The sequence below is a fragment of the Lithobates pipiens genome, unplaced genomic scaffold (assembly GCF_037356315.1).
Source record: "Lithobates pipiens isolate NorthernLeopardFrog02 unplaced genomic scaffold, aLitPip1_a1.2 Scaffold_25, whole genome shotgun sequence".
Lineage (NCBI taxonomy): Eukaryota > Metazoa > Chordata > Amphibia > Anura > Ranidae > Lithobates > Lithobates pipiens.
The window spans coordinates 165,289,903-165,307,920 of NW_027507787.1; the positions used below are offsets into that span (position 1 = coordinate 165,289,903).

The 18,018-nt window shown below is 42.5% G+C and overlaps 1 protein-coding gene across 2 annotated transcripts in view; it reads left to right on the top strand.

Annotated features, from left to right (window-relative positions):
• CLCN1 (chloride voltage-gated channel 1) overlaps nucleotides 1–18,018 on the top strand; it is a 238,176-nt gene that overhangs the window by 37,357 nt on the left and 182,801 nt on the right. The window contains exon 1 of one of the 2 annotated variants that reach the window (XM_077455099.1): nucleotides 13,539–13,626. The exons of the other annotated variant lie outside the window; for it this stretch is intronic. Coding sequence (XP_077311225.1) covers nucleotides 13,594–13,626 — 33 coding nt within the window. The 5' untranslated portion in view covers nucleotides 13,539–13,593. Of the gene's footprint in view, nucleotides 1–13,538; nucleotides 13,627–18,018 lie in introns of those variants that run through there. 2 annotated transcript variants of the gene reach the window in all.

Consider the following 18,018-nt stretch of genomic DNA (forward strand, 5'->3'; position numbering starts at 1 on the left):
TATATATATATTATATATATATATATATTTTTTTTTTTTTTTACCTGAACTGGAGACATCAAACTGGTCATGTGTGGTTGGCCTTGCTGAATTGGGCTTGGCACTGTACGTCACACTGGGCTCTCTTATCGCCTCTCCTGGCTTATCTCAGTCTATTTCTAACTTCCCTCTATCAGCTGATATATCCAGCTCTATAGCTCACCTGGAAACTGGTCCCAGTCACCAATGGCCAAGAGGGAGAGAGGGCCCAGGGCAATGGAGGCTGAGACAGGGGCACATCCAAGGTCCGGCCAACGGGAGGCACTTCACCCTCATGTTACTCAAGGCTGGAGTTGGACATATGGTATTCATGGTCCCTTTCACATATAGACATGTACTCTTTTTAATTGCCTTAATAATAAATGATTTAAGCAAAATTGCTGAATTTGCTATTGGCGCAATTTTTTAGGATAGTTTTGTTTATTCAAAATGTTGTTTGTATTTGTTAGTTTTTTTATTTTTTTGTTTTTTTTTACATTTTTGTGTATTAGATTTTTTTGCTATTTAGCACTGCGCTACTTTTTTTTTTTTGTTAACAGAAACATTTTTATTTATCTCCAAAATGAGAGATAGTTTGCATATACATGCAGTACAAAAAGAAAAAAAAAAGGAAAACTATACTGTAATATTAAACATTACAGCGTACATTAACCACTTCAGCCCAGGAGGATTTTACCCCCTTCCTGACCAGAGCACTTTTTGCAATTCGGCACTACGTCGCTTTAACCGACAATTGTGCGGTCCTGCGACCTTGTACCCAAACAAAATTGATGTCCTTTTTTCCCCACAAATAGAGCTTGCTATTGGTGGTATTTGATCATCTCTGCAGTTTTTATTTTTTGCGCTATAAGCAAAAAAAGAGCGACAATTTTGAAAAAAACGCATTATTTTTTTCTTTTTGCTATAATAAATATCCCCCAAAAATTATATAAAAAATTAATTTTTTACCTCAGTTTAGGCCGATATTTATTCTTCTACATATATTTAGTAAAAAAAAATCGCAATAAGAGTATATTGATTGGTTTGCGCAAAATTTATGGCGTCTACAAAATAGGGATAGTTTTATTTTTATTTTTGGGACCATTGTCATTTATACAAGCGCTATAAATATTCATTGATTGTATAAATGACACTGGCAGTGAAGGGGTTAACCACTAGGGGGCGGTGAAGGGGTTAATTGTGTCCTAGGGAGTGATTCTAACTGTGGGGGGATGGGCTACAACTGACATGACAGCAATCACTGCTTTCGATGACAGAGAGGAGGGGAGGGCAGGAAGGTGAAGGGGGAGGAGCCAGTGATATTTTACTAAAGGGGGATGAACCTGTATGGTTCCATCTCCTCCCACATCCGTTGTCTTATTCATATGTGTTACCAGGTTTTCCAGGTCTCACCTCTTAACTCAAGCACCCTATTTTTTTTCTCATTTTTTGGAACATTTATGACTCATATACGTACGTTTGTAGAGTGATAGGGTGGAATCAATCATAGCTCTTCATTGTGAAATTAAGATAGCTTTTCTAGCGTAAAACACGGTATAAAATATAAACAATCTTTTGTGTGTGTTAGGTGTAACATTATCATAGATACCTAAAAGAAGGATACGAGGCTTGACTAGGGTTGCCACATTTTCTTCAAGCCAAACCCAAACACTTTAGCGGCCTGGGACACTTTTGGGTGCCCCAAGGAGAGTATTAAGGCGGTGCGCATAGATAGCGTGCCGCAGTGAATGGTGGGTGTGGCCAAATTACTCTTCCTGACATCATCTCCCTGCCCTCCAGATGCCAAAGCTGCCACCAGACGGCCACTGCAGCTCTCTGATGGCAACAGATTTGTGTGTGACTATCTTAGTTACTTGGGGAGCCACAGCCTAGTCTAAATTCATGTCCGGGTTTCAGTCTGCCTGAAACCTGCACAGATGATTCAAAACCCAAACTGTCTGGGTGAATCCCGTACAGATGTCAACCCTAGGATCGACCCCATTATTTAATCCTCCTACAGAGTAGACATGTGAAATTAGTTTTGAACTAATTGAAAATTCGTATGAATTTCCGGAAATTCATACATTCGTACGAATCCAAAATACAAATTTTTATGCATACCAATTCTGTACGAAATATGAAATTTCGTTTATGAATTTCGGATCCAAATTCATAACGAAAATTCGTAATTGTTACGAAAAGTTAACGAACCTAAAAGTCAAAAACCCCAGGAAGTCAGCACAGCACAGGGATGGTGGGAGCCCCTCATAATGATAAATTCATCATAACGAACTTTCGTTATTTTAACAAAAAGTTTAAGAATCTGTCGAAAATTCGTATTTCGTACGAATCCGAATTGAATTTTAGACACGAATTATGAAATACGATTTGAATGAGGCTGAATGAGGGAACAGGACCATACTACGTGCAAAATTGTACCCAGTTCATTAGCAGACTAATGCTGGTCATACACGGGTCGAATTTCAAAATGATTTTCTTTTGAAAATCAGAAAATTTGTGCGTTTCGTGATCCGATGATGCCACCATTGATTTTTGAAATTTGGCCAACCAAGCCTTCAATTTCACATCATGTTGCTACAGAAAAGAATTTTCGTGGCTGGGAATCTTCTTTTCTTTCCGAGAATTTTCTTTTCTTGCACATGCGCACTTCTTTTTCAATTACATTTCTAGCACGATTCTCCCATTATTGATTAGAAAACATGTCCGATTACTCAATTTTGCTTGCCGCGTGCGAAAATATGAACGAAAATTCTTAGATAAGATTTTCAAAAGAAAATTATTTCGAAAATTCGACCGACGTATGGCCTGCCTTTGGGCATCGATCAGTTGGAGCTGGGTATGTTCTTGAGAGCCTTTGAGGAGTATAGTATGGGCTGTGGAGGAATTTGAAGTGAGACAACTGCTGTTTGTACCTCTTTAATGATTATGGGGCACCCAATCTAGTGCATGCAGAGTCTGGGAACTCTATCTGGTCTAAAAATGCCTTCAATCTATCAGGTGTTAAATCTATATAGGTTTTCATAGTATTTTGCAAATTGGATATTAATCCGCAGGGGGTCAGACTGTAATTCCCCATACACATGATCAGAAATTCCGTCAGAAAAAACTTGGATGGTTTTTCTGACGGAATTCTGCTCAAGCTTGGCTTGCATACACGCAGTCACACAAAAGTTCTCTGAACTTTCGACTGTCAAGAATGCGGTGACATACAACACTACGACGAGCCCAGAAAATGAAGTTCAATGCTTCCGAGCATGCGTTGAATTGTTTCCAAGCATGCATGATTTTTTTACATGTCCGAATTGCATACAATCGACCGCATTTTCAGATAGGAACTTTTTCCGACCGAAAAATCGAGAACCTGCTCTCAATCTTTTGCTGGCTGGAATTCTGCCAGCAAAAGTCCGATGGAGCATACACACGATCGGAATTTCTGACCAAAAGCTCTCATCCGACTTTTGCTGGCAGAATTTCTGATCGTGTGTATGGGGTATAAATCTCTGTTGTCATCTCTAATATTAGCAATATGCAATGTAGCAGAGCATTCCCTAGCCACACTTTAACTGGTAATTTCGTGGTCGTTGCGATGCTGTACCAAAATTAAATGTATATCATAATTTTTTCCCACAGATAAAGCTTTCTTTTGGTGGTATTTGATCACCACCGAGTTTTTTATTTTTTACTATATAAACAAAAATATAGACTGGAAATTTTGAAAAAGACAAACATATAAATGTAAAAAAAGAAATCGAATTTCTTGAAGAATTTAGGCCAAAATGTATACATGTCTTTGGTAAAATAAAATCCCAATAAGTGTATATTGATTGGTTTGCGTTAAAGATATACAGTCTATAAACTATGGGATATACAGTACATCCCTCACATTTTTGTAAATATTTTATTATACCTTTTCATGTGACAACACTGAAGAAATGACACTTTGCTACAATGTAAATTAGTGAGTGTACAGCTTGTATAACAGTGTAAATTTGCTGTCCCCTCAAAATAACTCAGCACACAGCCTTTAATGTTTAAACCGCTAGCAACAAAAGTGAGTACACCCCTAAGTGAAAATGTCCAAATTGGGCCCAAAGTGTCAATATTTGGTGTGGCCACCATTATTTTCCAGCACTGCCTTAAAGGGGTTGTAAAGGTTTGTGTTTTTTCACCTTTAGGCTCGGTTCACACAGTAGGCGGCACGACTTGCAGCGCCGCGACCTGCCACGACCTCAGCGGCGACTTGCAAAACGACTTCTGTATAGAAGTCAATGCAAGTCGCCCGAAGTCGCCGCAAAAGTAGTACAGGAACCTTTTTTCTAAGTCGAAGCGACTTGAGTCGCTCCTATTAGAACGGTTCCGTAGTACAGAACGGAGCGCGACTTGTCAGGTGGCGAAGTCGCCTGGACAAGTCGCCCCTGTGTGAACTGAGCCTAATGCATCCAAATGCTGGACTCGGGAGCACGCCCGCAAGATAACCCCCCAGGGAGAGCTCTTCTCCCAGGGGGTTAAGTGCTGTGGGGAGGAGCCGCAAGAGCCGCCGAGGGACCCCAGAAGAGGATGTTCGGGGCCACACCGTGCAAAGCGAGCTGCAGAGTGGAGGTGAGTATGACATGCTTGTTATTTAAAAACAAAAAAAAACATGAACCTTTAGTGTCACTTTAACCCTCCTGGGCATGGAGTTCCCCAGAGTAGAGACCTTGCACTCAAAAGGGTTTAGGTTTAGGTCTGGAGACATGCTTGGCCAGTCCATCACCTTTACCCTCAGCTTTTTTAGCAAGGCATCATGTTGGAATACAGCCCTGAGGCCCAGTCTCTGAAGGGAGGGGATTATGCTCAGCTTCAGTATGTCACAGTACATGTTGGCATTCATGGTTCCCTCAATGACCTGCAGCACTCATGCAGCCCCAGACCATGACACTCCCACCACCATGCTTGACTGTAGACACACTTGTCTTTGTACTCCTCACCTGGTTTCCGCCACACATGCTCATCAGAACATAGGACATGGTTTCAGTAATCCATGTCCTTAGTCTGCTTGTCTTCAGGAAACTGCAGGCTTTCTTGTGCATCATCTTTAGAAGAGGCTTCCTTCTGGGACAACAGCCATGCAGACCAATTTGATGCAGTTTGGGGCGTATGGTCTGACCTCTAAGCTGATCCCCCACCCCTTAAACCTCTGCAGCAATGCTGGCAGCACTCAAATGTCTATTTCCCAAAGACAACCTCTGGATATGACGCTGAGCACATGCACTCAACTTCTTTGATCAACCATGGCGAGGCCTGTTCTGAGTGGAACCTGTCCTGTTAAACCGCTGTACGGTCTTGGCCACCCTACTGCAGCTCAGTTTCCGGGTCTTGGCAATCTTCTTATAGCCTAGGCCATCTTTATGTAGAGCAACAATTCTTTTTTTCAGATCTTCAGAGAGATATTTGCCATAAGGTGTCATGTTGAACTTTCAGTGACCAGTATGAGAGATTGAGAAAAAAAGGAGAACAAGGCGGAATTTTAAATGGGACATGCAGTCGACAGTGGTGGGTGTAAAAAACGGAAAATGTAATATACATCATGATTAAAAATTCATACAGTGAGATACATGATGAAACAGAAAATGTCATATATATACATATAGGAACATGAATTACACGACAGTATGTAGACCCTTATGCTACATTAACTGAGAGACTTCCTATTCGCTTGAAATTAGTGATAATTACTGATATATTTCATAATGTGCTGGTATGTGATACATACTAGCTCATTATGCCTTTGTCTTTTTTTTTTTTTTTAGGTTTTAACCTCTTTAAGCGTAGAGTAGATTTCCAAACAAACCTTTGTACACAAATATTAGTATGAAAATTCTCAGTGCATTCAATGACTTGACGAACATCATTTGAAATGACTACAATATGTAATTTCCTTTTAATATTTTAATTTAGAATGTTTGGACTCTTCCGTACGAAAACCACATACTGTTGCCGCCTCAACCTCTGCAACATCTCCAGAATACACCCCTTCCTAGCCAATGAGACCACAAAGACCCTATTTCACTCCTGGTTCATCTCCCGCCTTGACTACTGCAACTCCCCCCTCATTGCATAGCTCCCAACTGTCCCTGATTTGGAGGGATTGTCCCTGATTTGGAGCAATGTCCCTCTGTCCCTCACTTGTCCCTCATTTTGGTCTGGTCTCTATAGCTATATATAAAAAGCACATCTTGTTCTTTGTACAATTCTCCTTTAAGGGGGAGTGGCAAGAGGTGTGTCCTATGCCTGTATACTTTTGCTGATAGGTGTCCCTCATTCCCATCTCAAAAAGTTGGGAGGTATTCTCATTGGCGTACTCTTAGATTGGCTATTCCTCCTCTAGTCCATTATGAATGCTGCTGCCAGATTCGTCCACCTTACCACTCTCTCTGTGTCTGCTACTCCTCTCTGTCAATCCCTCCATTGGCTTCTGCTCACCCAACAAATTACATTCAAAATACTAACAATAACTTACAAAGCCGCCCACAACTCAGCCCCAGCTACATCATTGACCTGGTCTAAAAATACAAACTTAATCATTCTCTTCGTTTCTGCCAAGATCTCCTGCTCTCTAGTTCCCTTGTTACGTCCTAACATGCTCACCTCCAGGACTTCTCTTGAGCCTCTCCAATCCTATGGAAATCCTTACTCCAATCTGTCCGAATATCTCCTACTGTTTGCTTTTGCCTCCCTGAAAACCCTTCTCTTCAGAGAAGCCTGTCCTGCTCTCACCTAACAACTGTACTTTTATTTTCTCTATCAGCTCATCCCCACAGTTATTACCTTTTATATCACTTGACACTTCCTCCTAGATTGTAAATTCTAACAAGCAGGGCCCTCTGATTCCTCCTGTATTGAATTGTATTATAATTGTACTGTCTGTCCTCGTGTTGTAAATCGCTGTTAGCTATTGGCACTAAATAAATCCTGTATAATAATAATACTCTGTTTTTTGTAGTGCAAAACTATGTAGTGCAAGGGCCTGCCTGATTGCATAGAAATCGAAACTCTTAGCCCTTGTACACACAGTCGGATTATCCGACAACACGGTCCGATAGGACACATTCCGACGGATTCTCCGACTGGTATGCATCGGACTGATTCCGTCGGAATATCAGTCGGACCCAATTTTCCAACTTGTTGGAAATATTTTCCGACAAACTGGTCTGATAGGACATACTCCGATCATGTGTAGAGAATTCCGATCAGACAAAGTGCCACGCATGCTCAGATCAAATTCCTACACCAAAGCTATTGGCTACTAGCGTGAACGTAGTCCCGTTGTAGCGAAATAACGTCATCACGTTCTGAATGATCGGATTTTCCGACAACTTGGTCCGACCGTGTGTATGCAACAGTTTCTGACAAAATCCGTCAGACAAAATCCAACGGATTTGGTTGGGAGAATGTCCGACCGTGTGTACAGGGGCTTAAAGTGGTTGTAAACCCTCTGGGACCACTTTAACCCACAGGTAAGCCTAGATTAAGGCTTACCTGTAGGTGCAAGAAATATCTCCTTAACCACTTGAGGACCGCCGTATTGCCATTGTACGTCAGCACAATGGCACAGGCAGGCACAATCACGTACATCTACGTGATTGCCTTCCAGCGGGTGGGGGGTCCGATCGGACCCCCTCCCGCTGTTTACGGCGGTCCGATTCGGTCCAGGAGCGCTCCGTGATGAGGGGATGGCCGTTGGTTTTCGGCCACCCCCTCTGGATCGCTCCTGGCCAATGAGAAGCTTCCTCCCCTGTGTATTGTTTACACAGGAAGGAGGAAGTGATGTCATTCTCCTCGGGGCGGTCTTTTTGACCGGACTACGAGGAGAAGAGTAAAAGTAAGTGTGCACCAACACTACACTGACATGTAGGTACACACAGGCACACAAACCCCCCCCCGATCGCCCCCCGATCCCCCCCGCCCCCCCTCCCCCCCAGTCACAGTGTCACTGATTGCATTGATCATTTCTTTACTGATCAATGCATTCAGTGTCATTTGTGACAGTAAAAACTGTCAGGACAGTTAGTGTTAGGTCCAGGGTAGCCCCCTATCACCCCCCAATAAAGATTTAACCCCCTGATTGCCCCTAGAGTTAACCCTTTCACCCCCTTTTGCCAGTGTCACTAAGCGATCATTTTTCTGATCGCTGCATGTGTCGCTAGTGTCGCTAGGTAGCTAGTTATTTTTTTAGGTTCACCGCCAGGTTTTTATATCGCTAGGTACCCCGATATACTACCCAATAATGTTTTTAACCCCCTGATTGCGGCTAGTTAACCCTTTCACCCCCTTTTGCCAGTGTCACTAAGCGATCGTTTTTCTGATCGCTGCATTAGTGTCGCTACAGTCGCTAGGTAGCTAGTTATTTTTTTAGGTTCACCGCCAGGTTTTTATAGCGCTAGGTACCCCGATATACTACCCAATAATGTTTTTAACCCCCTGATTGCCGCTAGTTAACCCTTTCACCCCCTTTTGCCAGTGTCACTAAGCGATCATTTTTCTGATCGCTGCATGTGTCGCTAGGTAGCTAGTTATTTTTTTAGGTTCACCGCCAGGTTTTTATATCGCTAGGTACCCCGATATACTACCCAATAATGTTTTTAACCCCCTGATTGCGGCTAGTTAACCCTTTCACCCCCTTTTGCCAGTGTCACTAAGCGATCGTTTTTCTGATCGCTGCATTAGTGTCGCTACAGTCGCTAGGTAGCTAGTTATTTTTTTAGGTTCACCGCCAGGTTTTTATAGCGCTAGGTACCCCGATATACTACCCAATAATGTTTTTAACCCCCTGATTGCCGCTAGTTAACCCTTTCACCCCCTTTTGCCAGTGTCACTAAGCGATCATTTTTCTGATCGCTGCATGTGTCGCTAGGTAGCTAGTTATTTTTTTAGGTTCACCGCCAGGTTTTTATATCGCTAGGTACCCCGATATACTACCCAATAATGGTTTTAACCCCCTGATTGCCGCTAGTTAACCCTTTCACCCCCTTTTGCCAGTGTCACTAAGCGATCGTTTTTCTGATCGCTGCATTAGTGTCGCTACAGTCGCTAGGTAGCTAGTTATTTTTTTAGGTTCACCGCCAGGTTTTTATAGCGCTAGGTACCCCGATATACTACCCAATAATGGTTTTAACCCCCTGATTTCCGCTAGTTAACCCTTTCACCCCCTTTTGCCAGTGTCACTAAGCGATAATTTTTCTGAACGCTGCATCAGTGTCGCTAGTGTCGCTAGGTAGCTAGTTATTTTTTTAGGTTCACCGCCAGGTTTTTATAGCGCTAGGTACCCCGATATACTACCCAATAATGGTTTTAACCCCCTGATTGCTGCTAGTTAACCCTTTCACCCCCTTTCACCAGCGATCACAGTATAAGTGTCACTGGTGACGCTGGTTAGCCAGTTAGTTATTTAGGTTCCCCGTCAGGTTTTTATATAGCGCCAGGGACCCCCATATACTACCTAATAAAAATTTGAACCCCCTGATTGCCCCTAGTTAACCCTTTCACCACTGATCACCGTATAAGTGTTACGGGTGACTCTGGTTAGTTTGTTTTTTATAGCATTTTATATTCAAATCCGGAAGGCAGTGCTTGGTTTTCGGGGTCCCGTACGTGGCTAGGCTCCCAAAAAGTCCCCCACATGTGGTATCCCCGTACTCGGGAGAAGCAGCAGAATTTATTTTGGGGTGTAATTTGACTTCTGCCCATAGCATGTGTGAGCAATATATCATTTAGTGACAACTTTGTGCAAAAAAAAAAAAAGTTTGTAATATTCCCGCAACTTTTGGCAAAATATAAAATATTCCATGGACTCAACATGCCTCTCAGTAAATAGCTTGGGGTGTCTACTTTCCAAAATGGGGTCATTTGGGGGGGTTTTGTGCTATTTTGGCATTTTATGGCCTTCGAAACTGTGATAGGTAGTGAGGAGTTAAATCAAAAATTTGCACCCTTAGAAATCCTGAAGGTGGTGATTGGTTTTCGGGGTGCCGTGCGCGACTAGACTCCCAAAAAGTCCCACACATGTGGTATCCCCGTACTCGGGAGAAGCAGCAGAATGTATTTTGGGGTGTCATTTCACATATGCCCATAGCATGTGTGAGCAATATATCATTTAGTGACAACTTGGTGCAAAAAAAAAAAAGTTTGTAATATTCCTGCAACTTGTGGCAAAATATAAAATATTCCATGGACTCAACATGCCTCTCAGTAAATAGCTTGGGGTGTCTACTTTCCAAAATGGGGTCATTTTGGGGGGTTTTGTGCTATTTTGGCATTTTATGGCCTTCGAAACTGTGATAGGTAGTGAGGAGTTAAATCAAAAATTTGCACCCTTAGAAATCCTGAAGGTGGTGATTGGTTTTCGGGGTGCCGTGCGCGACTAGACTCCCAAAAAGTCCCACACACGTGGTATCGCCATACTCGGGAGAAGTAGCGGAATATATTTTGGGGTGCAATTCCACATATAACCATGGCATGTGTGAGCAATATATCATTTAGTGACAACTTTTTGTAAAAAAAATATTTTTTTTTTTTTTTGTCATTATTCAATCCCTTAGGACAAAAAAAATAAATATTCAATGGGCTCAACATACCCATCAGCAATTTCCTTGGGGTGTCTACTTTCCAAAATGGGGTCATTTGGGGGGGATTTGTACTGCCCTGCCATTTTAGCACCTCAAGAAATGAGATCGGCAGTCATAAATTAAAAGCTGTGTAAATTCCAGAAAATGTACTCTAGTTTGTAGACGCTATAACTTTTGCGCAAACCAAAAAATATACGCTTATTGACATTTTTTTTACTAAAGACATGTGGCTGAATAAATTTTGCCCTCAATGTATGACTAAAATTTAGTTTATTCGATTTTTCTTATAACAAAAAGAAGAAAATATCTTTTTTTTTCAAAATTTTCGCTCTTTTTCCATTTATATCGCAAAAAAAAAAAATCGCAGAGGCAATCAAATACCATCAAAAGAAAGCTCTATTTGTGGGAAGAAAAGGACGCAAATTTCGTTTGGGTGCAATATTGCATGACCGCGCAATTACCAGTTAAAGCAGCGCAGTGCGAAATTGCAAAAAGACCTCTGGTCCTTAAGGTGTTTATTGGTCCGGAGCTGAAGTGGTTAAGCTACACGGTTAAGGAGATATTTTACAAAAAACGGGCACCGATGTCTAAGGTGCATGCGCGCCGTAGACAGCAGCGCAAGCGCACTGAGCATGCCGTTAGTGAAGGCTAACATGGCGTTACTGACGGCTCCCGCGAGCATGCGCCGGAGTGACGTCATCGCTCCTCCGGCCACTCACAGTGGCAGAGCACCGATACCTGGAAGGAAGATGTACACTTCGTGGAAGAGGGGACAGCGGTGACATTGCAGGCTCCCGTGTCAGGTAAGTGACACATAATGGGCTACTATGCGAGGCATAGTAGCCCATTATGCTTTACCTTTGTAGGGAAACAAAGAGGAAGTAAACCCATCAGAGTTTACTTACCTTTTAAGGTTTGACGTCATATTATATGGTTTTGCTAAATCTGAACGCAAAATCCTGCAGAAAATCGAATAGTGTGTATGGGGCCTAAGAAAAATGTGTTATCCTGCTCCTTTGAATTTTCTCCTCACTGCAGTTGAAAATGGACATTGATTTGACCCCACCAACCATTCTTAAAATTGAATGAACAATCTTAGACCCCATACAGACTGTTAGATTTTCTGAAGATTTTTATCTTCAGATTTACCAAAACCATGTAGTGCAAGGGTCTGCCTGATTGCATACAAATGGAAACTCTTAAAAAATGAAAACATTTTGAGTGCACATCTACTAGTCTAGTGTATGGTCAGCTTTAAGCCTCGTACACATGATCAGATTTTCGTCCGGGAATTGTGTGATGACAGACTATTTGCCTAAAATCCGACCATTAGTACGCTCCATCGGACAATTGTTGTCCAACTTTCGGGCAACAAATGTTGGGTGGCATGCTAGTAAATTTGTGGCGGACAATGGTCTGTTGTCAGATTTTCGTATCGTGTGTACACAAGTCCGTCACACAAAAGTCCAAAGTACAAACACGTTGTGGTCACATCAGACAAAAATTTTCAGGCCTGCACATCCAGTTTTTGTCTGCTGAAATTTTGTAATCGGCTGTCAAAAGCAGCATCCTAACGATCAGAAAATCGGCAGACCGTTCATTGGACAAAGTTTATCTTCAGATTTTCTGACCGCTTTAGGCTCATGGTTGCTGCGCAGCCCCGTTGACTTTAGTGGGCAAGTTTGACAGGCTGTGCTGCCTGTCAAACTCTATATGCTGAATTCAAGTGTATTTCCACTTAAACAGTAAACGCCATTCCTCGGTTCGCGCTGACAGGGAGAGGGCGGCTCTCACTGTCGGGGGGGGGGGGATGTCTGTGCTGATAATCAGCACAGCCCCCTCAAATGTACAAATCACCTACCAACCAGTGCCCAGCAATGTAAAAACAATAAATTCTGCCAGTGCTCACCACAGTGCCAATCACTGCACCCCACAGTGCCAATCACTGCCCACCACAGGGCCAATCACTGCCCAGCAGTAACACCTGTCAGTACTTATCAGTACCTCATCATCATAGCTGCCCATCAGTGCCAATCAGTACCGCCTATCAGTGCCCATCACAGCCGCCTGTCAGTGCCTATCAGTGCTGCCTGTCAGTGCCCATCAGTGCCGTCTGTCAGTGCCACCTATCAGTGCCCATCAGTTCTGCATATCAGTGCCGCCTATTGGTGCCCATTGGTGCTGCATTTCAGTGCCCATCAATTCTACATATCAGTGCTAACTCATCAGTGTCGCCTCAGTGCCTGTCAGTGAAGGGAAAAACAACATTTTATGACAGAAACAAAAAAAAAATTTTTATTTTTTCAAAAATTTTGGTCTTTTTTTAGTTTGTTTAGCAAAAAATAAAAACCACAGAGGTGATCAAATACCACCAAAAGAAAGCTCTATTTGTGAGAAGAAAATTATTAAAATGTACTTTGAGCACAGTGTTGCATGACCGTGCAATTTCATGAAAAGTGTGACAGTGCTGAAAGCTGATCACTGTCCTGGGCAGGAAGGGGCATAAGTGCCCGGTATTGAAGTGAGGATGCTGTTTTTCAGCCATGGCAGCCAGTATAAAGCATGTGATGGACTCTGTGATTGAATCGATATACAGTGTTCTATACTGTGCAAAGCAATCTACAGTAATCACTGCTAATAAATAGCTGTGTGATATTCGGCAATTGGGAAGACGTAAATAAACACTACGGGAATAATATGAGGGACACATCAAGGTTGCAGGTAAAATGAGGCCATAAATCAAGTAAAGGTCATGTAGTAACTCCTGGGAGAAAGGGGAACATTTTTTTTGTTAACCCTGTCTGGGAGCGGTCATTTATATATGGTAGACGCAGGGTGGGGGGAGCCACAGGTAAGTGACAAGGTGACACTACCTGCATATAAAGAGAGCTGTCAGTAAAATTCAATAAGTTTCACTCTGGGACAGACCGGGTGCTGATAATCTGAAGAAATGTCCATGAAAGCTTTGCTGCCACAGGTCTGGGTGAGTCCAGCTGGGAGATACTACAATGGCTGTCGCAGAATAATGACAGATCTGATATTCATATAATAATACTATCAGAGAGAACATTTTCCTTCCTTATTTCCCTTTCTTCTTATCATCTGCTTTTTTCCTTTTAATTATTGTTTGATTTTATTTCTTTTTTTTTTCCTTTTTTGTATTTTTTTTCCTCTACTTTTTTCTTTTTTTTTTTTATTATATTCTGTCCTATTCTTCACTTTTTTTCTTCTCTCCATAGCTTTCAACTTCACTTTCCCCCTTTTTCCTCTCCTCTGTTCTACTCTCTTCCACTCTCCTGCCTTATCCCCTCTCATCTGCTCTTTTCCCAGTCCTGGCTTCTCATCCTCTCTCCTCTCTTCTTATCCCCTCTCCTCTTCTTATCACCTCTCCTCTCTTCTCTGCCCCTCTCCAGCCCTCTCTTCTCAACCCCTCTCATGTTCTCTGACCCTCTCCTGTCTTCTCACCCCCTCTCCTCTTCTCTGACCCTCTCCCGTCTTCTCATCCTCCTTCCTCTTCTCTTTTTCCTCTCATGTTTTCTCATCCTCTCTCCTCCTCACTCTTCCCTCACCTGCCTTCTCTTCCTTACCATACTTTTCTCATCCCCTCTCTTCTCAACCCCTAACTTTTTCTCTGACCCTCTCCTCTCTTCTCCTCTTCTCTACCTTCTCACACCCTCTCCTCTTCTCTGCCCCCTCCTGCCTTTTCATCCTCTCTCCTTTTCTCTGTCCCTCTCTTGCCTTCCCACCCCCTCTCTTCTTCTCTCTTCCCTCTCCTGTCTTCTCATCCTCCCTCCTCTTCTCTCTTCCCTTCTGTTCGCCTCTCCTCTCCTCTGCTATTCATTTTCCTCTTCTCTCCCCTCTCTATCTTTACCCTGTTCTCCCTCTTCCTTGTCCTTTCCTCCCTTCTCTTCTCCATTTTATTATTTTCTCTCCCCTCCACTCTCTCTTCTCTCTATCCTTTCCTCTTCCCATGTTTCTTCTCACTTCTCCTTCCCCCTTGCTTCTCCTCAACATTCTGCTTTCTACTCTCCTCTTTTCCTCTCTTCATTTTTATTCTCCTTTGCCCTTTCTTTACTTCTCTTTCCTTCCTTCTCTCTTTTTCTTTTCCTTTCCGTTTATATATTCTTTTAAATGAATTCACCTAAAATCTGACATAATGTAAAAAGAACTGAATACAAGGTTCCAAAAACCTGGAGTCCATTATTGAGCTGATCATTGACAAAAGCAGGCCAACCCCAAATCCAGGAACTCCGGAATCTGAACAACTGCTGACCACTCTATGTTCCAAAATGTTTATTACATGCATGAGTCTAATTCATATTTACCAAAACATATAGGACTTATTCATGCTGACAAGGTCATTGCACATTCCTTCTGCTGATCATGTCGTAAAATATGCGTTAAAGATTGTTTGTACTTCTGTCACAATATCCATACCGATATGATTTATGATTTCAATGTTTGGGCTCATTAAATGAGGCAATGGGAAAAAGGCGCTGACAGCTCTTTAAATCTACTACTGAGATCTGATGTCTACTGTAACATTGGGGTGTTTAGCTCAAGTGGTTAGAGGCATTTTCAGTCCACATCAGGCAGGCATTTAAAGTTAAGGGCCTGGTAGCCCACGTTTATTAAAAGGAAAAACAAAATAGTCCATCCAGGAATCCCACGCAGGGGTCCAATCTTAAATTAAATACACACAATCCAAATGAAAATGCTAGCCCACCTGGCTACTCTTCAGCAGTAGTGCCGCTATAGTTACTTGCCCCTCAAACGAGCTGCTTGGATACACACAGTCTTAGGCTCCTTGGACGCACACAGCTTCAAGCCCTTTAACACACAGCTTTGGACTCACACAGCTTCAACCCTTCAACGCACACAGCTTTGGGCTCTTTGGACATGCACAGCAGCAAGCTACTCCACTCCACCATCCCTCTACACTCTACTCCCAACAGCCCTTCGTTATATGGGCTGTGTGCAGCTGGGCACACACCCTGCTCGTTATCCTCAAGACCTGGACGCAGGGCTGGAGATATGCAAACTCTGTGTCTTTTTCCTCCGATTTCATAAGGACAGAGCCTCGCTCTGTCACACTACATTTACCACATTTTATTCCCTTTTTATTATTTTTTTAATTCAAATTCCACCCAAAGATACCAGGTTGGAGCAAAAATATATTGGTCAATATACAATAATGATCTGCTGCATATCCTCGAGCAAGAGGTCCTCGAATGTATGCCCCCTGCAAGAGTATTAGCCTGTGCCTTTCTGTCTGTATTAAATTATATAATCCTGAAGACCAGGATTTAAGAAAACTTTGTCTTACCCAAAGTTTAATATGGAACTCCAAGCTCTTCCATTACTATGGAGGTCTAAATAAGAAGGTGGAGGAGCATGGGATAAAATGGGTACTTTCCTTGGCATATAGAACACTTTTACGAGGGCTGAAGGAGGGGGTGCAGGCTGTCTGACATCCACAGAAAGCTACAGAATGTTTATGGAATTGACAGCATTGTCTTGTCTTGTCATTGGTGACTCTAGTCAATGATGTAACCTCTGTAAACATTCTGAAGTCTTCTGTGGATGTCGGACAGCTTGCAGCCTTCATCAAGAACTCAATGATAGCACGTTGCTTCTGCTTAGAATACCTTATTTACCTTTAACCACTTAAGCCCTGGACCAATATGCAGCCAAAGGACCAGGCCCCCTTTTGCGATTCGGCACTGCGTTGCTTTAACTGACAATTGCGCGGTCGTGCGACATGGCTTCCACACAAAATTGGCGTCCTTTTTTTCCACAAATAGAGCTTTCTTTTGCTGGTATTTGATCCCCTCTGCGGTTTTTATTTTTTGCGCTATAAACAAAGATAGAGCGACAATTTTGAAAAAAATTCAATATTTTTTACTTTTTGCTATAATAAATATCCCCCAAAAATATATAAAAAAACGTTTTTTTTCCTCAGTTTAGGCTGATACATATTCTTCTACATATTTTTGGTAAAAAAAAATTGCAATTAGCAATTATTGATTGGTTTGCACAAAAGTTATAGCGTTTACAAAATAGGGGATAGTTTTATAGCATTTTTATTAATATTTTTTTTGTTAATAGTAATGGCGGCGATCAGCGATTTTTATTGTGACTGCGACATTATGGCGGACACATCGGACATTTTTGGGACCATTGTCATTTATACAGCAATCAGTGCTATTTAAATACACTGATTCCTGTGTAAATGACACTGGCAGTGAAGGAGTTAACCACTAGGGGGCAGTGTAGGGGTTATGTATGACGTGATGTGCTTTTTTTTATTGTGGGTGGGTGTGGCCTGGCTTGTGAAGTCACTGATCTTCCTTCTCTATAAAAGGGAACAGATGATCGGTGACAGCCACACAGGGAGGCACGGGGAGAGGTTTGTTTACACAGACCTCTCCTCGTTCTTCAGCTCTGTGACCCGAACGTGGGACACCAGCGGCGATCGAGTCCGCTGGTCCCGCAGCCACGCCGGCGGCGTGCTACTGACCCATGGCTGGGCACTTAAAGAATCAAATACAGGTACGCGATTGTGCCCAGCCGTGCCATTCTGCCGACGTATATCGTCGTGAGGCAGTCCTTAAGTGGTTAATGAATCTGAAGAACAAGAACAAGAGTTACTGTTGAACAGTGACCTCCAAACTGTGGCCCGGGGGCCAAATGTGGCCCCTTGCTTGCCTTTATACAGCCTTTGGCACACTTTTGCTCCAAGTGGCACCAATGGTAGGCACCATTCCTCCCACTGAAATCATCATTGAGGCATTATTCCTCCCACTAATACCAACAATGAAGCACTATTCCTCCCGCCAAATCCAATTGTTTTCTCTCACTGACGCCTGGGCATTTTCTACTCCCACTGGCCACTGTCCAACCCAGCTAATGCCCAAAGGACAGTAAACTGGCCCTTTCTTTAGAAAGTTTGGAGACCCCTGCTATGGAGGAAGAGTTAACCAGGCCATACATGGTCAAATTTCTTTTTTTTCAAAATCAGAAAGTTCGTTTTTTTTTTTTGTGATCCGATGATGCCATCATTGATTTTCTAAATTCGGCCGACCAAGCCTTCAATTTCACCTGATGTTGCTACAGAAAAGAATTTTCATGGCTGGGAATCTTCTTTTCTCTCCGTAAATTTTATTTTCTTGCACATGCGCACTTCTTTTTCTTATTACATTTCTCGCACGATTCTCCCGTCATTGATTAGAAAATCAAAAAGTTGATTTTTCAAAAAATATCCAACATGTCTGATTCCTCAAATTTGATTTCTGCACGAAAATAGGGTGTTGCTGCAGTCCACGAATGGTGCGAAATTTGTATGAAAATTCTTAGATATGATTTTTAAAAATTT